At 41.3% G+C, this 25,026-nt stretch overlaps 2 protein-coding genes across 2 annotated transcripts in view; both read left to right on the plus strand.

Moving 5' to 3' along the window:
- Positions 1–13,410, plus strand: part of LOC124734075 — a 128,010-nt gene extending 114,600 nt beyond the window's left edge. The window contains exons 3-4 of the mRNA XM_047248531.1: positions 12,229–12,869; positions 12,951–13,410. Of these exons, the coding sequence (XP_047104487.1) occupies positions 12,229–12,869; positions 12,951–13,410 (1,101 nt within the window). The remainder of the gene's footprint in view (positions 1–12,228; positions 12,870–12,950) is intronic.
- Positions 13,411–18,410: 5,000 nt separating this feature from the next.
- The window catches only part of LOC124798052 (protein CNPPD1), a 53,241-nt gene continuing 46,625 nt past the window's right edge, over positions 18,411–25,026 (plus strand). The window contains exons 1-2 of the mRNA XM_047261282.1: positions 18,411–18,648; positions 18,742–18,838. Of these exons, the coding sequence (XP_047117238.1) occupies positions 18,592–18,648; positions 18,742–18,838 (154 nt within the window). The 5' untranslated portion in view covers positions 18,411–18,591. The remainder of the gene's footprint in view (positions 18,649–18,741; positions 18,839–25,026) is intronic.

The following is a 25,026-nucleotide window of genomic DNA, read 5'->3' on the forward strand; positions in this document are numbered from 1 at the left end:
AAACGTGATGGTACGCATTTCTCCTCCTTACACGTGGCATCACAACAATGTTTCACCAGGCAACGCCGGTCAACTGCTGTTTGTGTATGAGAAATCGGTTGGAAACTTTCCTCGTGTCAGCATGTTGTAGGTGTCGCCACCGGCGCCAGCTTTGTGTGAATGCTCTGAATAGCTTATCATTTGCATATCACAGTATCTTCTTCCTGTTGGTTAAATTTCGCGTCTGTAGCACTCATCTTCGTGGTGTAGCAATTTTAATGGCCAGTAGTGTACATACATTTACAGGCGCCAGCGCCTTTTCTTTGATGCTCTGTAGTGTCATTGGATGACTTTTCAGGACTTGGATTCATCTGTAAAACTTGATCTACTAAGTTCCCTGTACAACCGTTAGAAGTGTGTAACATGCATTGCGAAACATGCTGTATATGTGCTCTTTAGCTCTGGTTGGAAATTATGTCCCATCTGCCCAATACAAAAGCAATTACAATCATTATATGTAGTTTTATAAACCCCTGAATTCGAAAATATACTGCACTGCAGGCCCATATTATGGCAAAGATGCAGTTAGAATATGTTGTTAGTATGGAATTGTACTTTTAAATTGCATTTGTGAAATTAGTTTTCGATATTTTGAGACAATTTGCCCCAATATTCCAACATGACATTTTCTGTTTTCTTGCTGTCTTCTGTCTGACGTTTATTTCCATGTGCTGTCATTCTCTTTTTTGTCTTTTAGTACATTTTCGTTATGTATATACCTTTATCTCAATTTACATCGGCTATTTGGTTAAGGATGTTGAGTTGTTTATCTATTTCTCCTTGTGACGAAGGAAGCCGAGTCATATGATAAATCATCGAATGAAAGAAGGCTTTTTCATATTGCTGAAGATCACAGGAGTTGGCATAGATCTGTGCTAATATATTTTCTATAAATGCCAGGCGAATGCTTATTGCCTTTTTTCTTTCTTTTTTGTTATTTTCAGGTGTACAAAATTTATACTGCAATGTTTTTTTTTCTATTTTTACTGTGAAATTAATCTTTGATTACATGGAGCTTATTGTTTGGACAAAATGATCAATGTAATTTTCCTGTCCTTTATAGAGAAAAGTATCACCATGTATATTTTAAAATAGATAGTGTTTTGTCTAAATAGTTCATGGATGAATTGCCAGATGTCGGTATCCATTGGGCACAATATTTTGGAAAATGGCCATGTTGCCATCATCCCGTGCACTGATGAAGTGACTAATGTGGGGCTGGCAGCATGCTTTTATTTCCCCTCCCTCTCCCCCTGTCAGCCATTCCATCAGTTATCACCACCTAGCAACCCTAGCCTCACTGCTTCTGCTGGCCCAGGTTTGCATTCCAGGTTTGTGCCCAGGTGCATGCACTGGTGGCACCTCTGTTGTTCCTCCAGCTGTCCCTAAAATAAGTTCGTTGTCTAGTAGCTCAATCCTCTTCTTGACTATTTAATAGTGAGGTCCAATGCCTTGCTAAGTTCGTATCACTATCACAATTTGTCAGTGGTTCCCTTACTCGAATCTCAGTGACAGAGTCCCAGAATTTGGACATTTGTGTCAGAACCTTGGTGTGGTTACAGTCTATTCCATGCAATTTAGTCAGAGAAAGTTCTGCAAATCTCGATTTTTTTAGGCTTCTGCAATTTGGTATGATGCTGGTGTTCTCGGCAATGATCTTTGACAGTACGCACTGTCTGACCTGTGAAAATCTTACCACAGTGTCAGGGTATCTGACAGACTATGTATTTTCGTAGTCCAAAGTCATCTTTCATACTACCAAGCAATGTTTTGGCTGAAGGAATTGCATGGAATGGACTATAACCGCATCAAGATTGTGACACAGATGTCAAAATTCTGGGACTGTGTCATTAAGGAATCTATTGAGATTCAAGTAAGGGAGCCACTGATAAATTGTAATACCAGGTATGTACTTAGCAAGGCATAGGACCCCACTGTTAGAATGGTCAAGAAGAGGAATAAGATACTAGATGCAAAATGACTTTGGTGGCAGGTGGAGGAACAGCAGAAGTACATGGATGTGAGCCTAGGACAGAACACTGGGTTGCCAGAAGCTATGGAGCTAGGGATGCCCAGACATGAACGGCCAATGGAGTGGCCGCTCAGGGGAAGAGAGGGAGAAGATAAAAGCGCGACGCCAGCACCCCATCAGTCACTTCATCAGTGCACCTAATGATGGCAACATGATTGTTAGCCAAAATATTGTGCCTGTTGGACACCGACATCTGACATTCCACCATGAACTATTTCGACATAAAATACACTGGGATAAGCTGAAGAATCACATCAGATAGCCATTTGTTTAAGAATAGGGAATTTGAAGAAAAAATAATTTTCCAAATGATTAACGAAAATGTATGCTTGGCAGCATAACAAGAATTGTAACAAATATAAGCTAGCATGTAGCTACACATGACATTGAATCCTTATGCATTCTTAACAAAAAGTGGAGTATATTTCCACTGATCATCTTTGCTGTACTTGTCATCAACATTGGAAATGCGATAAGACCCCAACATCTAGTAGTAAACAGTGTGCTATTTGAATGAACCAGCAAACTGGAAATGAACTCAAACACTTTACCTTGGTACTGTAAATGTCAATAATGATGCAATGACAGTGAAAGCCTTCTAGAGAAGTAATAACTCCACCATGGGTTTATGGCTAGAGTGAAAAATCAGTGAGATGGAAGGAAGTGTGAAACAGGTCAGATATCACCTCATGCAACACACACACACACACACACACACACACACACACACACACATATATATATATATATATATATATATATATATGTGTGTGTGTGTGTGTGTGTCATATATATATATATATATATATATATATATATATGTGTGTGTGTGTGTGTGTGTGTGTGTATGTGTGTGGGTTTGTAACAGGTTATTATTAATGTAGTAAATGGCTGTGAGTGAAATGAGCACCAATGACATTTATATTTTTCCTTGTCACAAATAATAGTTTAATTACGATTGTGTTGTGATTTCCGACATAGCACCAACAACAAACAGATGCCAAAATTGTTCATAGTAGGCTACTTATCTCAGCCAATTTGAATTTGGGTGAGTTAGATTCCTAATCATAACCATCTGTACAGTAAAATAAAAAGAAAGTGGGGCCCACTGCTTCAACCTACTTTTGAAAAAGACTTTCTACTAAGAAGTAGTTTCTTGCATAAGATTTCTTGCATAAGACAAATACATCTTATTAACATACCCATTCCCTATATAACCATTCCCTATATAATTAAGGTTCCTCACACGATGTTTTGCAATCATACACACACACACACACACACACACACACACACACACACACACACACACACTGATGTAACGATAGACCACTTCTTGCTTTGAGAAATATAATTCCTCTTTATACACATGACAATACTGTTACTACTTTATACCTTAATGTACCTTAGTAATGTGTATGTTAATTCTTGTTCCCATGACTCACTCTGCCTTTTTAACATTTTAAGAGATTTTGACCTTATATGTACACAAAAAAATTGTGCCTTGCTTCTCCAATCTGCATCTACTGTTTCTTTTGTGATTTCTCACTATACATTTTCTCAAAATTTTTGCAATGCTTAGAAGGGAGCTTGTTTACATTTGCACTTCTTTTTGACAAACGGGAACCATTTTATAAAACTTATTGCAGCAAGCTGTTGATATTTTACTAATTTGATAAATTTTCATTATTTCTGCTAGTGAGGGGTTGAAATGATTTAATACTGTAATTAGAGTATAGCCTAATTTGGTATTTTGGCTAGTCTGTGACTAAAATTGTGCTTATGAGGATTTCAGCATCGCCTTACATTTCTTTACAGTGTGATACGTGACATTACTCTTATTATAGATACAACATGACTTAATTACCCTTTCCCCTGTATCCCGTTTCTGCTATTGCAGTATTATATAATTGAATTACTATGCAGTTCTTAATAGTGGGTAGAGGCGTTGTAAAAAATTTACAGCCAACATAGGCATGTCTTGTTTTGCTGTACCAGTTATGCAATACATCTGGACCACATGCTACACTAGACAAGTAAATTTCATTTAACTATCTTCATTACTTCACTACTGCTCATTTTGCCTTGCGATGTTTCTGTTAAGAACATGTTAAATATTCTCAATAGGTACTGTAACTTCAGTTAATGCTTCCACCAAAACTGTGCAATGCTCATTTTGCTTCATGCTATTTCTGTTAAGAACACATTTAATTTTCGCAGTAGGATCTCTAACTCATAGTAATGCTTCGCCGAAACTGTGTGCAATATAGAATGCATCACAAGGCTTTGAAGATACGTATACAGGAAAGACCATCAGTGAAAAATGTATACTCCACCTTGTGTGAGGAATACATCAACCCTTAATGGCTACTGTAAATAAGAGTAGTGTGTGCCTTCTAGTGACGAATGGTACACTTCACTACCTTTCTCTTATAAATTACGCGATCTCTCATTTATTTTATCGATGTTTCTGTACTCCGCTTTTTTCTCTCATGTTACTTCCAATTCGCCTTCCATTTTCATTTGTATTACTTATTGTTGTAACTACAATATAAATTGGAGTATGAGAGACAGTCTAATATACATATCCTCAAAGTCTGTTCCATACTCTTCCTTTATAAATAATAATTTTACAGTTATCACAATGTATCTGATTTTAGCATGACTTCTGTGATCACTTTTTATTTTTTGAATATTTTGCTAAATTCTGATAAGCTGCAGAACCTCTGATGATTAATAGATTCTTTATGTGGCTAAATATAATAATTTTTCGATTGTTTACAGACAACCCCAATTTTTTTTTAATTTTCTGCTTCTAAACAAGCCTATTTTAAATTGCTTTGTATAATTATCTGTGTGTTATGCAAGCATCAGTGATCTCAAGGATAGCATTTGTTCCTATATATGCTGGCTGAAGCAGGTATGTCAACTTTTAACTTGGTTATGACTTGTTTCAGTGGAGCAGAATGAGGTGTATATCGTACTCATATTTTTTTTAACCTCTTATGCAGTAGCTTGTAATACAAAGTTCAGTGCAGAAATATCCTTCATCTATGCAAGTGGTCTTCTGAAAGACCTTTATCACATGATGCAAATCACTATTTGACAGTTTGGCTATTTGAAAGTTTTGCTGATGAAGAAACTTGATATTCTTCCTGATTTTAGTTGTTTACTTCACATACAGTGCACAGCTTTCTCTTGATAGAAAAATAGTGTCATGGAGTGATTAATATGTTGAAAATTTTAAATGAATAATTTGTTGCCAAGACACAACATTCACTACTGGATTATCTGAAACGTAAATAAGTACAATATACACCGGAGAGTCAAGGAAACTGGTACACCTGCCTGATATCGTGTAGGGCCCCCCACGAGCATGCAGAAGTGACACAACATGACGTGGCATGGACTCAACTGATGTTTGAAGTAGTACTGGAGGAAATTGACGCTATGAATCCTGCAGGGCTGTCCATAAATCCATAAGAGTACAAGGGGGTGGAGATCTCTTCTGAACAGCATGTTGCAAGGCATCCCAGATATGCTTAATAATCTTCATGTCTGCGAGTTTAGTGGCCAGCAGAAGTGTTTAAACTCAGAAGAGTGTTCCTGGAGCCACCCGGTAACAATTCTGGGCGTATGGGGTGTCGCATTGTCCCACTGCAATTGCCCAAGTCTGTCGGTATGCACAATGGGACATGAGTGGATGGAGGTGATCAGATAGTATGCTTATGTACATGCCACCTGTCAGAGTCGTATCTAGACGTATCAGGCGTCCCATATCACTCCAACTGCACACTCTCCACACCATTACAGAGCCTCCAACAGCTTCAACAGTGCCCTGCTGACATGCAGGTTTCATGGATTCATGAGGTTGTCTTCATTCCTGTACACATCCATCCACTCGATACAATCTGAAACGAGACTCGTCCGACCAGGCAACATATTTCCAGTCATCAACAGCACAATGTGCGAGTTGACAGGCCCAGGAGAGGCATCGAGGCATAAAACTTTGTGTTGTGCAGTCATCAAAAGGTACACGAGTGAGTCTTCGGCTCTGAAAGCCCATATCGATGATGTTTCGTTAAATGGTTCATAGACTGACAATTGTTGATGGTCCAGCATTGAAATCTGCAGCAATTTGGGGAAGGTTTGCACTTCTGTCACGTTGAACGATTCTGTTAAGTCGTAGTTGGTCCCATTCCTGTAGCATCTTTTCTGGCCGCAGTGAAGTCGGGGATTTTATGTTTTACCAATTGCTGATATTCATGGTACACTCGTGAAATGGCCGTATGGGAAGATCTCCATTTCATCGCTTCCTTGGAGATGCTGTGTCCCATCTTTTGTGGGCCGACCGTAACACCACGTTCAAACTTACTTAAATCTTGATAACCTGCCATTGCAGCAGCAGTAACCGATCTAACAACTGCACCAGACATTTGTTGTCTTACATAGACGTTTCCGACCGCCGTATTCTGCCTGTTTACATTTCTCTATATTTGCGCCGTATTATGTCTATCTGCATATATCTGCATTTGAATACGAATGCCTGTACCTGTTTCTTTGGCGCTTCAGTGTACAATGTGTGGACAGCTGCTATGACACCAGCTGCTGACAGCTAAGGGAAACAAGTTTAACATTAAATTCTATTAAAAATAGGTGTCATGGACTGATACATTACAATCATTTATGAAAGATTTAGTGAAGCTTACATTCTGCAACGAATAGTGCATATTTAAACCAAAAGTATTATTTTAGCTAAAGCACTTACGACCAATTCACACTGGCCGTCACGGCAAGGTTACGTCACAGAACGGTCACGTCAAGGTGTATTCATACTGTCCATCACATCTTGGCACAGTAAGTTAATTGAAGTAGGGTGATCTTAACTCACGTGGCTGTCCGCATCTGTTTTTTTGCGTGCATTGTGGGCTTCTCAAGATGATTTTCAACTGAGACAGCATGTGTTTGTGGATACTGGAGTGCACATTTGTACAAAATTGACATTTATTGGACTTAAATGGTTTACAGCTTGCAAGGATAACATGTATATTAGGGAAGGAAGGCAGAAGGGTAGAACAACACAAAAAAGGATGTGGGACCGAAAAGTGTTATTAAGTGGAGCAGAAGGGGAATTTCACACACTATACTAGGATCTTGAGAGGAATCTTCATTTTATATTTCAATTAGTCGAAACGTCAGTTTTTTTTAATTTGTTATGTGAAATTGCATCCAGAACGACTGAAAGGAACACAGTGTTACTGGCTGCCGCTACATCCCACGAAAAATTCGTTTACTTGAGGTTAAGTTTAGTTGCTGGTCTAGTGCAAATTTTTATCCAATAGTCATATCTCCCTTAACATGTTTCCCGTCAAGATTTGTAAGTTACCTTGCTGTCTTGTATTTGGCCTTTAATAGTTCAAATGCCTTATTTATATGGGGGTTTGGTCGTGAAACCACGTAAATACTGACCACTGACACTCGATAAACTGTTTTGCACACAACCCAGAGAACTACTTAACAGCAAATAAGCCTGCCACAAATATGTTTAAAGAAACAACTTGTGTTGTCTAAATGTTTCAGTCCATTTCTTTATGAAATGGTACAAATGCTTCACAACATACAAATAAATTACAGATACTAATCAGTCTGATTCTATCCGTAGTATGCTTTCACTTCAAGTTAGAGCCATATTGCAATAAATTTCATTGTAAGATATTATGTTGTATAAGATGTGATTATGTATAAAAATCCACTTTGAAGATGTAGTGGAGGGCAAGCAATTTAGTATGCTCATATTGAACGATTCAGACTGCTGTCTCACTGGTTCAGGTAATCCTTCGTCATTTATTATACATTTTTACAAAAGAAATAACTAAACGAAGCAATTTATAATAAATAATCAACAAAAATTGCTAATATTAAGCACAAAAGCCATAACAGAACGAAATATGTAGGTCCATGTATGGCTGTGTATCGAGAGGAAATGAGCCATGTGATCAACATCAGATGGACGTCGTCAGCTGGCAAAACTTTATTTCAGAGAAACTTCGATTGTGCCATGACGTGACGAAACTGGGTGGCCAGTGTGGATGCCACCATTTGAAATGCATTGCAGAATGTTTTGATGGGAAGGGATTTGATGTGGTGGGCAGTGTGAATTGGCCTTTACCTGCAGAAAATAACAGCAGACTTTCTGCTTATATTTGCGCATCTGTAGGTAATATGAATAACGATTTTCAGGCATGTTTACGTTTGTATTCCGATAAATAACGCTACAGTGCAGCCATGCAACTCACAATATTTGGTCTCAAACGTCTGGTGGAATGGATAAATCGTTGGCTTCACGTTTATGCAATAAGTATAGACTCCCTGCATTTACGGCAGTGATCTCTATGCCATCTCGATGTTGAACTTCAGCTGTCTGATCGTGACAGCCATAGACGCTCATATTTCGTTTCTTGCCAAACTGTAACAAGGCTGTTAGGAAATGTCACTAGAATGTGATAAGAAAATACTTTTCGATTCCCCTCCAAAATCAGACTACTACATCACATGTTGGCATAAAGCTATAACCAAGAAATCAGTCTGCAATTCTTTGTAACATACAGACCAATGGATATTTGTTTGCGAAACTACAACATGGCCTACGATGCAAAGCATATGAGTCTGCAGTGACGCTACAGTTCTATATTCAGAGACCACGCCTCTACAGGAGATTGCACATTCAACATTTATTGACAATTCTAGTTTTTCAAACCTTCAATACATTGAAGAGATCTCACACTGTCAGCAACATTGACAAAAATTGTCAGTTGGCAACGAAATTTTACAACGTCAAAATGCTGAAAACCCGAAAGAAACCGTGTGCTGGAGTTATATTAGCTATAGATAGCTTGCAAGCAACAGAAAACAACGAAAAAGGCGAAATGGGCTCGAGAACATTTGGAAAAAAGGAGCGACTGGTCAGAAATCAGAACCATGGACCCAAAAGATTTCATAAATTGTTTTCCGATGAACCCTGCATCATACATCAATTTATTAGCGCCGATACAAGATAAGACAGAGAAACAAAATGCGTTAATCAGAAAGGCAATCGCTGTCGACAAGGGAATAGGAGTAACTTTGTGATTTCTGGTGTCAGGCAGGTCATTGTAATGCTCGGAGTTTAGTTCTGCAATATCAGCTACTACAATTAGAAAAATTCTGTGGAAACCTGTGAAGAAATTATATCTGCTGGGCAAGAATCTTTTCGGCCAGCTAACATATAACAGTTTCTTTTTTCGCTTTCTGATAATTTGGTGAAACTGACGTGTATTTCACAGACCTCTTACTAGTCATTGCAGATATATGGCCTATTTTTCGAATTGGGAGCGTTTTTTTCCAAACTGCTATGTAATACATCAACTTATGCTATATTTTCAAATTATCAGACTAAGTAATGTCATGGAGAATCCTCCATTAACTGTTGTGAAGATGTGACTTTATTTGTATATACATCACCCCAAAGGATCTGTGGCTGCACTACTTTCAAAGACATGCTTTAGCCGAAGCATCTGTATGAGGCCATATTGGATTTCATCTGCTCGTATTTGGTGTCTTTTATATTATAACCAACTTATAATTTATGTCTTGTAAATAACTGCTGTTCGAAAACACTAGCACATCGAGGATCTCTGGTAAAGGTACAGTTTATTGATACTGAATGTCAAGTAATGAAATATCAGCATTTAAAAGTTTCAGACAAAAGCTACAAATTTCAAGCGATCACTGTAGTGTACTGGGTAACAACAATAGGATGAGATTATATAGCATGTGTAGAATTTTCGGTTTGCGCCCTGCCGTCTGCAAAAAATTTAATATTCGTCTTCACGTTTCTGACAGCTTCTGTGACTTAGCATTGTCAATCATTAACAAATTAAGCATGAAATACGGTAACGCTGGTGAATTTTCAAAATACGTTGATTATCTGGTAAAAAGAAAGTATCACTCATTGTCAGAAGAGAAAAAATATACAAGCCTGACACATGTGAAAAAGAACTAAAAGGTGACTCTCACTGTCAGCCGTCTATAAAGTATAAAGGAAAATTTACAAACTAGTTATTTTAGGAGACTTCTTTCCCAAACAAGAACGTCTTCAAATTAAGCATATATGTGTAGGAAATACATTCTTGTAACGGTACAGACTTTGCTGGTGTTTTTTCTAGTTGTTTCAGTTGCTTTCAATAGGAAAGAAAGAAGTTTGCTTCCCTGAGAATGAATTGTAATTTTTCACGCATATTAGAACATTCTTGACGCAATCATCACATTTATTTAGCAGTGGGGGAGCTTCTCCCTAAGTAATTTTTGTAAGACATATCACTACGTAAAAAACTAGTATGTAGTTAAAAGGTTCTCACTTTTAAAGAAAGAAAATACAGCAATAATTGTAATTTATATCAGATTAGGACATACTTCAAACAGCAGTACACTTATTTGTCGTTGGTAGCGTTTGTTAAGTACCATTTGTAGTACATACTGCTACGTATATGAAGCGTGCAGAAGGTCAGTTTCAAAGAAAGAAAAACAGGAATAGTTTCCAGATTTGCTATGAATGAACCAGCTGAACAATCAAAGAGCTCATGCTTTAATTCGTCTGCTGGAATGGCCGCCACAGTCAAGACGATACCCTGGCAACAGAGACATCCACCGATACCTTCGAGAGACTTGTGTCTACAGGGTGACAAGCAACTGCGGCACCGGAGCCGAGCGTTAGTGAAAAGAGCCGATGCAGCAGACGACACGGAAAATGGCATGTTCGGCGAATAGCGGCCTGATGCTAGTAGCCTTTGTGGTCTATTGTGTATGTGTCGCGTGTGTAGTTTTCGTTGTCGTCGTGTGAAATCTTCGAGGTGTTTTGAATGTGTGAAGGTTTTCTCCTTCTTGAACTAGGACAGCACCATCAGAAATATGCTGAATCCAGAAAAGAGATACACATGTTCAGAGTGTGGAAACAGCTATAGCTATAACAAGACTTTGAGGAAACATGTATCACAGGTACATTCAGGAAAGTTAAATGATACCGCTCCACAATTAAAAGTGCAGAAGTGTGTAGTTTATGTGGCAAACAGTTCAACCATGAGCGCAATGTAATGTGCCACGAAAGAAAGGAACATGGATTGGAAAGTGAAATGCCCATTGTGCGATACTTCAGTTCTTTCGAAGAAAAACTATTATGATCACTTGTCAATGAAACATGCTGTGTCGATAGCATCTGATGAGACTGAATTTGCATCTTTCCAGGAATTCAGTGAGTGGAAGAAGCAGACTGAGGGCAAAACGTTGTCACTTTACGTCAAAAAGTGTGGGTCGTACCGTACTTTGGACAATGTCACTCGGCATTCCTTTGTATGCCATCGTTCAGGACAATATGTATCTAAGAGTAAAGGTATTCGCCGCATGAAAATCCAAGGCACTAACATAATAGGAGGTGTATGTGCTTCCAGCATTGATGTAACCGAAGATGGAGATGGTAGCTGCAAAGTAAAATACGTGGTTACTCATGTGGGTCATCAAAATGGTGTTAGACATTTAGATTAGACAGAAGAAGAAAGAAACACGTTAGCCGTTGACAACCCAAACAAGGTACCGTAGCAAGCGATACTCGACAAAGTAAGAGACACTTTATCTGATTCCATGCTAGAGGGTATCCATCTACTGACAAAAAAAGATTTATACAACATTGAGCAGTGTAATAATTTACATTCCGAGGTCATGAGACATAGAGACGATGGCATCAACGTAGAAGCGTGGGTAAACGAAATCAATGCTAGCGATAATCCCTGTGTTTTATTCTACAAACCACAAGATACAAATAGCCAAAGTCATCCTCTCCTGAGAAGTGAAGGCTTTGTCCTCAACGTTATGAACAATACGGCAGTGACTGTATTTGCATCGATGGAACTCATGGAACTAACAGTTATGGTTTCTCTTTAATTTCACTTCTTGTGCTTGACGACATGAGACAAGGGTTTCCTTGTGCTTTTCTTTTCTCAAACAGGTCTGATCAAGATGTGCTGTCATTATTTTTTAATGAAATAAAGACTAAAGTAGGAAAAGTACGTCCTCAAGTGTTCATGTCAGATTTAGCTGAGTCTTTTTACAATGCTTGTCTTTCACAGATGGAAGAACCTGTGAGAAGACTTTATTGCTCGTGGCATACTGACAGGGCATGGAGGAAAAATATATGTATTAAAATCAAATCAAAGGAAAGACAGGTTGAAACTTATAAGCTAGTGAGGAGTTTAATGCAAGAAAGAGACGTCATAACATTTGAGCACGTATTTCCTTTAGCTCTGGAGCGCCTGGTTTCAGATCCTGTAACAGCGGTATTTGGGTTCTACCTCCAAGAACATTATGCTAAAAGCACCAGGTGCTGGGCATATAGTTACAGAGCCAACAGTGGTATCAATACAAACATGCATATTGAAAGGATGCATCGAATAGTAAAATACATATATTTGCCTGGTAAACATGTAAAACGGCTTGACAAATTGATTCATGCATTAATGAGTTTCGTCAGGGACAAATTACAAGACAGGCTCATTATTCTGACCAAGGGAAAACTGACAAGCAAACTCCAGGATATTCGCTCAAAGCATGGCTTAAGTTTTGAAGTGGTTCAGGAACGCATAGTTGAAGAAGGAAAAGGCTGGCTTGTACCATCTACTTCTGAGTTGGGCGTCACTTATTTTGTGCAGCAAAATGTGCAAGACTGGAGCTGTAAATTGATTTGTATTGACTGTCAGGCCTGCATACATCAGTATGCATGCTCGTGCGTAGATTCGAGTATCAGATGAAACATTTGTAAACATATACACTCTGTCTGCCTATTCAAAACAAGACAGTCATCCAGTTCAGTGAACGTCAGTAATTTTCGTGATGTTAATGATGACGAGGATATATTACATATTTATGAAGAAGGGGAATCAGTAGCAAGTGAAAAAGAAAGTATATTGGTCGAACTCAGCAGAGGAAATATTGAATCTTCAGATTTAACTCAGGAGAAGGAGAAAATGAAAAGCAAATTGGCTGAAGTGATTGACACAATATCTTCTCCAGGGCAACTGGAAGTTTTTAAACGCCAGCTGTCGAGCTTGAAAGCTACATTAGCTGCTGTTGACTCCAATAAAGATAATTCAGGAATTGGCCCCTGCACTACTTCATCAAGAAGGGAACAAAATATACAGCCTCAGAGACGGTTGTTCTCTACAAAGCAGAGGAGGAAAGTGCACCATTTCGAGAAACCAAGTACAGCTGAGGCACAAGACATTACTGTTTCTCTATTACAAGACAGTCAATAGATATTGACGTTTATACAGTGAAAATGTACCTTACCTAATTCCTTTGTTTGTGACGTTCCTTAGTATTTTGCAGTTCACATCGTAATTTTGCTGTTGCTATTAAACTTCAGTCCGTGGCATAAGAATGGCTATTATCCCTTATTAAATATGAAGAAATTAATTTAAATCATTGCCCTATGTTTGGCTTTCTTGTTTAATAGTTTTATTTTCTGCTACATTCGTGATTAAAACAGTAAAAATTTATAAAACAGTAAGTAAAACGTCTCCTTTTCACAAAGTGGCTTGCTTGTCAGCCGTAGTTGCGTGTCATCTGCTACCTCGTGCATCTTCGGTTCTTTCCGTGAAAGGTCACTCAGCTCCAGTGCCGTAGTTGCGTGTTTGATAACCGTTATCGTTAACCGTTATTAATAACTGCCAAGTAGAGATGGGTCGAACTCGTTCATTCCAGTGAACTACTTCATTCATTTCACTCTTTGCCGTGAAGCGTTCAAATGAAGTAGTTCATTCGTGAAGTATGGAAGCCTGTCGAAGTTGCCCAGTTCGCCACTCAGCCGCTGCTACGCTCGCTTCGCCTCGCTCGTACAATGAAGCTTCGTAATACTTTATAATTTTACCAACAGATGGCCGAACTATGCAGTAACGTGCACGCAACGTTTTACGCTCTTACAGCGTCTGAGTTAACGTAAATAGAGCATGGTCGAAGGGGACAAAGGAAAGATAAACAGAGATGCCTGTCACATATAAAGAAGGTATTACATTTAATCTTGCTCGAAATTTTCTCATGAAGCGTCAAAAAAAGTCTTTATCTGCCAAATGAAATATTATTTGTTGTATTCATGAACTGAAAAATAGGGCTACCAACGAAATGCAGTCCAATTTTATGTTCCTTGTAAAATTTAATCCAAAATAGAACGAGTATGTTTACCACTGTCACAGTCTATATACCTACGTTAAGTAATTATTCATAAGTTTTCCTGTAGATTTTATTTTTGTTGAGAATAATCACCCTCCAGATTCAAAACGTAAACTGTCACCTGTAGTCATTGGTACGATTTCAGGTAAAATCCCTCTTTCAGTGTTATTAACAAACCTTTTATTTTCATATTGGCTGTGCGTGCTCACACAGCCAGCCCCTTCGTTTATATCTTTAATATTCATTTGTCTGCAAGCGCTGCCAACGGTAGGCTACCCGTAGACGCGAAGTATAACTGCACAAATAGTCACAAGTAATGTCAGCACTGCACGTAGCAGCTGACGCTGCCTTCCCCTCGCCCCTCACCTCACCAAACCCTCGTAAACCTATCGTTCCCAACAAACCCCGCGCGATTCGTCGACAGGCAGCAGAGGGAGGACTGAAGTGAAGGGAGGATGAGTCACGTAGCGCCGATGTAGTGGGAGAGGGAGAGGGGAAGAGAGTGAGTGAACTAGAAAAAAGTGTGGAGTGTGCTATCTGTGAAGAGTTTGAAGTACCAGTTCATTGAAATTGAGTGGTTAGTTCACACTTCACGGAAGTGAAGCGTTCATTTGAACGACTCATTCATGAGCTCCCCATCACTACTGCCAAGTTATTTTTCGCTAGCGAATACCGAATACTCCGACAGTTAAATAACGACATAGTTGGAATCCGTCAGTGTAGTTATCAGTATAACTGCGAGTAGTGTGAAATAGCAGGAATGTCGTATGAATCGTGTCATAACCTTAGCTTATTAACTCCGGGTACATTTTAGTTGATGTTAGAACGATTATTAGTGTTTCATATTATATGTTTGTAGGTTATCGGTCGCTATTAGAAATATTATCTTCGCAGCTGCGACAGAAAGTACGCGGAACTTCGCCAAAGCACTGTTTAAGTAAAATGTTAACAACGTGCTTTTTTAAGTATGAAGTAATATGTAAACTGAGTACTGTAGGTTAAATTCGAAGCATAATTTCTTGTGCTGCTCACATAATAGAATAAAGTGTACAGCCTTGTAATACAACAAAAAATATACGTACTGTGACAGATTCGTTTACTCCTGTGCTGTAAAAGCTAGTCCTATAGGGGAAAGTGTGAGTACGCTAATCCAAGTTTTATGTCAGATTTGGAAACTGCTCGATTTCTCCAGCGACAGCAGGTTTATAACATATGAAGACATGCAGATCGAAAAGGTTGACAGTGTTACATTTCTGGGACTACAACTCGATAATAAATTCAATTGGGAAGGGCATACCACATTTTTTCATTCTATTATTTCATAAGGGAGCATATTCTGTGGTAACTTATCAAACGTAGCAAAAGTTTTTCGCATGTAAAAGCGTGTAATAAAAATCGTTTGTGGTATCAATTCAAGAACATCATGTAGGAACCTGTTCAAGGAACTTTGTTTTCTAACCACTGCTTCCTAGTATATTTATTCCTTAATGAAATTTGTTACAAGTATTTCCAACCAATAGCTTAATACATAATATCAGTACTAGAAATGGGAACAGCAATCTACATAAAGACCTAAAATTACTTACCTTGGTCCAAAAGGGGTCCAATATTCAGGAACATGCATTTTCAATAAACTGGCAGCAAGTCAGCAACCATTAAAAACTTGGTTCCAGATAAGGCACGGTTTACAGTGTTTGAAAGACTATTTGATACAGAAGTGTCTGATTCCACCCATCATCAATATGCCGGAAATGGCTATTTTAAGTGTGTCTATGACGTCACTACATACACATGGCAACAAACACGAAGATACATATAAATAATACAATAACATTTCCCACCAAAAATACAATCAAACCAACGGGACAACTGCGGGAAGTTGGGGGTTTTAGGGTGAGGACAAGCTAGTAAAAGAAACATACCATGATCCCAAAACACAAAATGAAGAACAAAAAAAAAAAAAAATACAGCATTCTGCTACACCAACAAAAATCTGCAGGAATTGGACACTTCCCTTGAACAATATAGGTCAACTATAAGTGACCATACCAAAACACCAATACCCACAACTAAAAGTACGAAAATTGGAATCGGACATTTCCCTTGACCTACATAGGTCAACCTCAGATGACGATACTAAAACATCAACACACACAACTATGAAAATGGGAATCGGTCATTTCCGGTGACCTATATAGGTCCACCACAGCTACTGATGCCAAAAAACCAACACCTACAACTGCGAAAAATAAAACCACAATCCCAAAAGTCCACAAATCAATCATCCCTACATAAATTAAATCACATTCAATACTTCATAAATACACAAAACATCACAGCTAGAAAAAAAAACTAATTACCACCAGCAAATTCCGGCACTGCAACCTAGATCGACAGCCCCCTCCCCCCCCCCCCCCCCCACACACACACAAAAACCAACTCATAAACACCGTGCCGTAATGACATTCACACACCACAACACCTTTACGTCGGAGCAGACGGGTGGAATCAGACGCTTCCATTGACGCCTCCTTCTACTCTGTAGATGAATATCGTAACAGAGACTGATAGACCAGCTTAGGGAAAAATTCTGCTATATTTCAGTTTTGACAGCACTTGGTTGCAACAGTCAAGATCGGGTATTCTGTGTACGATAAATTTATTAAAAGTACGTAACTGTATTTTATTCTGTCAGTGTACCAATTCTGTAAATATTAGCAGTTACTGTGATATATTCACATATTTTGACAATCTCCTGACAAATGATGAGGATAATAATTATTATATTCCACTGTATTATGTTATACTTTCTGACTTGTTATTTGTCATTCGCGATGGCCAGCGGCTATTTCCGAAGAAGTACGTAAATATTTGTTCGCTCCAGTAACTATCGTCTCTGTAATATCACCGAGGTCTAAGACTGGAGTCACTGTATCAGGAACACAGACACACAGTTATTCCGTTACCAACTTCCAGGTTACTTGTAATGGTGGTCCGATAACTGCCAGAGAGCGAGAACTGTGAGCCAATAACGATAACTGCCAGAGGAAAATACGGATCTCTGACAGTTATTTCCATAGTCGCTCGAATTCCTTATGGTACTTCTCTTTATACAACCAGTCCAAGCTAAATTGACATATGAGGCGGAGGCTTAAGGGAACAACTGTACTTGTTAATGCCTGTACTGCAGCTCCTATCAGCCACCGCTCGGACATTAACCTTATTTAATTGTTTGTGCTAAAAGTAACGAAGGCGCACGATATAGTACACAGTTCTTATCAACAGATGGCGCGCAGTCTCACAGTTATTCCCATGGCCTATAGAACGCCTTCCAAATGGTCTACCCTCTCCTTAGTTCCTAGCCAGATCTCCAATGAGTTGACGGGAACGCGTAGTACGATCTTCGCGAGGCACTGTTGACATGAGACAGTTATTGAAATAACTGCCTGTATCAGAGGAACGGTTATCGCAGTAACCGTTACTTTTCAGTAACCGGTTATTTCTATCAGTTACATTATTTTTTGCCACCTCTAAGACTCAAGTTTCCTCAGAACCAAAGTATATCTTTGAAAGAAGCGCAGCCACGGTACTCCTCGTGATGTATATACAATGATTACCCTTGCATAGGCCTATTAAAATTATTTTGTGTTAAAAGACTCCTTAAAAAGTGAATTGATGTGTAGTATATACCACGACATATTGAGAAATATGCCCTGTTCCTGACGCTCTGTCATTTGTCAACATCGGAATGGAGAATGTTGTCAAACCGTCAATACTGGACCTCACACGTTCAGTATTTATTTTGAGGTATATCAATACTTATCGTCAATGTGCCTAGTATTGACAATACGTGAATACGCGCCCGCAGATGGTCAACATGTTGATGGTATGCCAATATTACTGAACGTGTGGGGCGCCGTTACTAAGCAGTGAGCTCAATACTGAGCTCACTGACATCTACATTCAGGTTGTAAAGAGATCAGTGATTTACGCCATTAGTGCCGTCATAGATTCTAACATCCTTCGCTCTTGGCAAGTGATCTCTGCGTATGAATCATATGTAGAATCAAATTTCATAGTTCACGTGTGAGCAAAGATTGTGGAATGCCAGTTTTACGTATCTTTGAGGTGGTGGGGAAATGATGTCATAGGAAGTAACAGTGGGTGGGTTGGCGGTTTTTTAGGTTAACGTCCAGCTTTTCAGTGTAATCAGTTTAATTCTTTCAACGTATTGTAGACTTCGTATGTTAGTAATTTAACATTCGAGAATGTCTAATCGCATTACACCCAGAAAGGGGAAGGTTTTGGCTAGAAAGAATTTCAAGGTACAGTGTCAACAAGTACTTTACAAGCAAATCTTTTTAATCATGTGTTATGTAGCAGTCAGTGGTTTTAACTGTTGCACTCATTTAACGTAGGTGATTGGAGACCATGAAGAGTTCTTGTCACGAATAAATAAAACATTGTACTATGGGAAACTACCGACGACAGAGAGATTTAGCTTACCCGTTTCAGGTATTTGGATCACCTCATTTTCATCATTTTCTAAGAATTATTTGCTCGTTGGCAAATGCCTTCTATTGCAGTTTATGTGTGCATGGTTGTTTACCTGATTTATCAGTTCGTAAAAGCTGATTGTTGTAAATGTGTCTCATAGAAACATACGCGTTATTGTATCATGTAGCCTACTGGAGAGTCCACAGAATTCAAAATTTATAAACAGAAGACGAGATTGACCGATTTTCCAAGCTGTCTCTTCGTATTGTAAAATTGGAAAGCAGAATTAGCCAAAAGTTACTGTTGGCAATAAATAATTACTTATCGGGACGAAATAATATAGTAGCATTAAGGATTAACAGGCGTAGTTATAAATAACTGGTCAGTAGGAATCATAGCCATAAAAAAGGCAGTATTTGAGATGTGATATATCTCTCGTAACATGAGAAATTTTAAAATAAACGTTTTTACCAATAATTATCTTATCAGAAGCTACATGCATTGCGACAGCTAAGCGTAATATACCAAGTATCGTAAAGTTGGGACACTGTGAACTTGGGAAAAATTTGATACCTGTTTTCCTTATTTGTTATTATTTTTATATTATAAATGAAGCATGCCACTGCCTGCATTTAATCAGCTGTATGATTCATTTTCTTCGAAAATACGTGAATTGCCATTTCGTAATTATAGGTCAGTATAGGCCTATAGAAGATATAATGAATCTTTCATTCTGCAATGGAGTGTGTGTCGTTTTAAAACTTTGTCAGGTAAAACAGTGCACTGATCATACCAACTGAGCTAGTTAGACACTAACCTTGGTCTTTCACAGCTTCATTCTTGTCATTGCCTCTCTTGCTTTCTTAACTACACAAATGTTCTCCTGCATACCTTGCAGATTCAGCATTACATTTTCAATCCTCAAATCAGTGGGTTCTGCCAGAGTGACATGCAAATCCACTATTTGCTTGGTGATAGAAATACCATTTAGAACTTGTATATACTGTCACATATTCCAGTCAACAAAGGAAAATTAGGGAGGAATGGTGTAATTGCAAATTTTTGCCCACTGCTACGGGGTAGTATGCTAAAATCCCTGAGTGGTAGAATGTGAGCATTGAGGTGGAGGGGAGAGGGGGTGGTTATAGATCACTTTGTTTTCCTCGATTAACTTGGAAACTGTGACTCCTAGCAAAAAAACTTTTCCCTGTACAAAATTTAAATGCAGTAAATTCCCAGTAGAAAAGTTCTTATTTTTTCTCTACGGCCAACAGTTCTTTCATTGAAGAGGATAGGAAAAATCGCAAATTATTAATACTGATTTAACAGTATAAAACTGTTTATTTTTAAATGAAGCGTTTTAAAACAAACATTAAATGTGTGTACCACATTGAAGTGAAGTAGAGGCAAATTGTGTTCGGGGAGGGAGGGAATGTGTGGCGTAGACGCACGGGGTAAGGTAGGTCGTCAGATTGTGTTCATGCACTTCCTTCCATCATAGGCGTGCCCTGCAAATGGAAGATTAAGCAGGTGTTTCACAAAGTTATACCACCCCTCCACTGCACACCTTATGATGCATTGGCAATGCACAACACAGGCATACCCAGGGGGTATTTATTTCCCACTAGCTGCGTTAGCACTATGTGGAAAACATAATTATTATTATTACTAGTAGTAAAGCATGAAAGGCATATGGACTGAATCTGCATAAATCCCTGCACATTGTTCTACACTGCTGCAGGGGAAATTGATTCCTAGTCATACTGTGTAGATGCTGTAGTGTTCTTCTGAAAAGGGCAACTCCTCCACCACCAGCATGACTTCCTTTTCAGTTTACAGACATACCATACATCCCCAGCATTTCATATCCAGTTCTCTCCTGTGAACAGACAAAATAACTTCACTGAGCTCTTATTTATATAGTGGAGTTGTTTTCCGTTTATTAAATGAGTTCTTTTTGCAGATGTTAAATGAGCTATTATGTAAAATCCATTCCTGTAAAAAAATGACTGAGAAGTGTTTAATTTGTATGTGTGTTTGTCAGTGACCTGTGTTGTGGTGGTGGGAAAGGTACTGAATTGACAAATGTGACTCCTTGTAGCTGTATTGTTGACTGAGTATTGCAAAGTCATGAAATTGCACTGTAGTCAGTTGGTTGTGAATTAATAATTGACCAGTAAGTTAGTGCACTTCTCTCACTATTACGTGTTTTCCACTCTGGAATTGCTGGTACTTGTAGAGTGGGATGCACTGAGTGGAGCCACTTACCACACATCTACATTATACCTTTAAAGACTGGTGTGAATATGTCTAGAACAGTAATCTGCTGTAATGCATTGTGTCATATGCTGAGTCTGTTATGGTGGGGCTGCCACGTTCCCTGTTGGTTTTAGCCCCCTGACTACACAGGGATCGCTCTGCTGATGCCTGCACCATTAACTCCCCACATATGCCAAGGAGTAGATGCCCGTCACTCTGGGGCAGCCGGACTCCCGGCAACGGCCATCCTGCCAGGTGGCCTTTGCTGTGGCTGGGTGGCGCTTGTGGGAAGGGCCCCTGGTCTGAGTGGGTGGCATCAGGGCGAATGATGCGTGACAAAGCATACCACGACATCACTTGCTGGTGATCAAATGCCAGCAGTCTCTAAGCATTCCAAGTCTCAGTACAATGCAAGGAAGTATGATCCGAAATCGTTCCCCTCCCTGGCCGCACCATGGGAGGAACACCAGGCTGAGGATGGCAGCAAATCTTAGTCAACCCGGTACCTCGTATGTATGAGAGCTGATGGGGACTTCTTTGTATTGATGAAGCCTCAGTTTTTTGTAGAGCATTTAGAGATTAGTTTGGGGAGGTGAAGGGCTTGTCTAAAATGCGGCCATGGTCAGTCTTGATAAAAATGGCATCTGCCCAGTCACGGGCATTACTTGCTTGTGACCCCCCTGTGGGTTCGGGGGTTAGAATAGACCCGCGGTATTCCTGCCTGTCGTAAGAGGCGACTAAAAGGAGTCTCACATGTTTCGGCCTTATGTGATGGTCCCCTCTCGGGTTTGACCTCCATCTTTCTAAATTATTCCGAAGAGCGAGCCAATTGGGGAAGGGCGCCTTACATGGTGCACTGTATCCGTCGTGCAATTAGACCTTTCGCCGGCTTTCTCGTCGTTGCAGTGGTGTCCCGCTCGTTTTCGATCTCTTGGGCGAGGATACGTCCCTGGGTGCGATTACCACGCTGCACTTTGCAGTGTTTCTTTTAACTGCGACGACGATCTTGGACATTTTTGCACCTAAGATCCAGCACGGTAGCCAGTCCGTTGTGGTGGGGCTGCCATGTACCCTCTTGGTTGTAGCCCCCTGACAACACAGGGATCGCTCTACTGATGCCTGCGCCGTTAACTCCCCACGTATGCCAAGGAGTAGATGCCTATCCTCCTGGGGTATCGGGACTCCCGGCAACGGCCATCCTGCCAGGTGGCCTTTGCTGTGGCTGGGTGGCACCCGTGGGGAGGGCCCTTGGTCGGAGTAGGTGGCATCAGGGCGGATGACCCGCAATGAAGCGTGGTACATCATCTCTCGCTGGCGGCCAGCCGCCAGCAGTCTCTAAGCGTTCTCGGGCTCAATTTAATGCTCAGAAGTACGATCCGAAAACGTTCCCCTCCCTGGCCACGCCGTGGGAAGAGCGTAAGTCCCAGGATGGAGGTAACAGTTATTCGCCCCGATTCTTAGTTTGCACGAGAGCTGATGGGGAGTCTTTTCTCTCCACAAAGCCTCAGTTCTTCGTCGAGCATTTAGAGGTCAAGTTTGGGGAGGTGGAGGGCTTGTCTAAAATGCACTCTGGGTCAGTACTGATACAAACGGCATCCTCCGCCCAGTCACGCAGGTTACTTGCTTGTGACAAGTTGGGGGGATGTTAACGTTACTATTACACCACATAAGAGTTTAAATATGGTCCAGGGTGTTATTTTCCATAGGGACCTCCTTTTGCAGTCTGATGACGAGCTGCACGCCAACTTAGAACGTAGAGGTGTTCATTTCGTCCGGCGCGTTCATCGGGGTCCGAGGGACAATCAGGTTGCTACCGGTGCCTTCATCTTGGCCTTCGAGGGTGATACGTTACCGGAAAAGGTCAAGGTGATGGTCTACCGATGTGACGTCAAACCCTATATCCCTTCCCCGATGCGGTGCTTCAAGTGCTGGAAGTTCGGCCGTATGTCTTCCCGCTGCACTTCCAGCCTCACATGTCGAGATTGCGGACGCCCATCTCATCCCGATACTCCATGTGCCCCGCCTCCCATCTGCGTCAACTGCGGGGAGCACCATTCACCTTGCTCGCCAGACTGCAGAATGTTCCAGAAAGAGCGCAAAATCATGGAATATAAGACCCTGGACCGACTGACTTATACTGAGGCCAAAAGGAAATACGACCAATTACATCCAGTGAGAATGACATCTTCCTACGCCGCTGCTACAACACCTGTGCTCGCCCCATCAGTTTCGCGACTTCCGGCCGGATCGACGAGTGGTACAACTTCTCCTGCCCCCTTGCCAGAGGGGGGCTCTACCCACCGGGTTGCTCCTGTGCCACCTACCTCAGGAGCAACACCACCCCCCCCCCCCCCATCGGGGACGTCGGTCCCCGCTTCTAAGCCGGCGAAGTGTCCAACTTCTTCGGCTTCTCACGCTCGCAAGGGGTCCCTTGGGTCCCTCCCTTCCCAGGTTTCCACCAGCGGGAAGGCTGACGACCGACAGTGGCGTAAGTGCCCACAATCAGCTGGTCGACGGGCTTCACGATCCTCCTCAGTCCCGGAGACTGAATTGGTGAAGCCCTCCCAGCCAGTTAAACCCAAGGAGCAGCGTGAGAAATCAAAGAAGAAGGGCTCTAAGCCCAAGGAACTCGCGGTGGCAGCCACCCCATCGCAACCTTCCAGCTCTGCGTCTGCGGACGAGGTGGAGATTCTGGCGTCCGCTGAGGACCTCGATCTCGCCGGTCCCTCAGACGCCATGAATAGCACTAGCGCAGGTGCTCAATCGGAGGCAGCAGGTGACCCAGCGGCGTAATCTGCCTTCCCTGTCCCGTCACGCCTTTCCCAGCCATGGACAACACCATCCTCCAGTGGAACTGCAGCGGTTTCTTCCACCATGTAGCTGAGCTCTGCCAACTTATCAGCCTTCACCCTTTCTTCTGCATTGCTCTGCATGGAACTTGGTTTCCAGCAATGCGAACCCCCGCCCTCCGTGGCTATCAGGGTTATTATCAGAACCGGGCAGCATATGAAAGGGTGTCGGGTGGCGTCTGCCTCTATGTCCTTCACACTCTGCACAGCGAGTCTGTCCCTCTCCAAACACCTTTAGAGGCTGTCGCTGTTCGGGTGTGGACGCCACAGGCTGTTACCGTCTGCAGTCTTTACCTTCCACCGGATGGTGATGTCTCGCAGCATGTCCTGGCTGCGCTGATAGCACAATTGCCGCCACCTTTCTTGCTATTGGGCGACTTGAACGCCCATAACCCTCTGTGGGGTGGGTCAGTGGCAACAGGTCGAGGCGCCATCGTTGAGCATTTATTGTCGAAGCTCGATCTCTCGATTTTAAATGATGGTGCCTTCACACACTTCAGTATGGCACATGGCACATACTCCGCCATTGACCTTTCAATCTGTAGCCCTAGCCTCTTACCGTCTGTCCAATGGAGTGTGCATGACGACCTGTGTGGTAGTGACCACTTTCCGATCTTTCTGTCACTACCACAGCGTCACTCTTCTGGGCGCCCTAGCAGATGGGCTATGAATAAGGCTGACTGAGACTTGTTCTCCTCCACTGCCGCTCTTGAGCCTCTCTCTAATGACGACATTGATGCGGTGGTTCAATCGGTCACCACCAGCATCGTTACTGCCGCCGAATCTGCCATTCCCCGCTCCTCTGGGTCCCCTCGGCGGCGGACTGTGCCTTGGTGGTCGCCTGAGATCGCTGCAGCGATTACAGATCGCCGGCGGGCGCTACAGCGTCACAAGCGACATCCCTGCATTGAACACCTGATCACCTTCAAACGGCTGCGTGCGCGGGCCCGCCGCCTTATCCGCCAAAGCAAGCAGGAGTGCTGGGAGCGGTACGTGTCCACCATTGGCCTCCATGTCACTCCATCGCAGGTCTGGGCCAAGAATCGGCGCGTCTACGGCTATCGGCCACGTGTCAGCATCCCTGCGCTCTCACTGAAT

Source organism: Schistocerca piceifrons, chromosome 1 (assembly GCF_021461385.2).
Source record: "Schistocerca piceifrons isolate TAMUIC-IGC-003096 chromosome 1, iqSchPice1.1, whole genome shotgun sequence".
NCBI classification, from domain to species: domain Eukaryota; kingdom Metazoa; phylum Arthropoda; class Insecta; order Orthoptera; family Acrididae; genus Schistocerca; species Schistocerca piceifrons.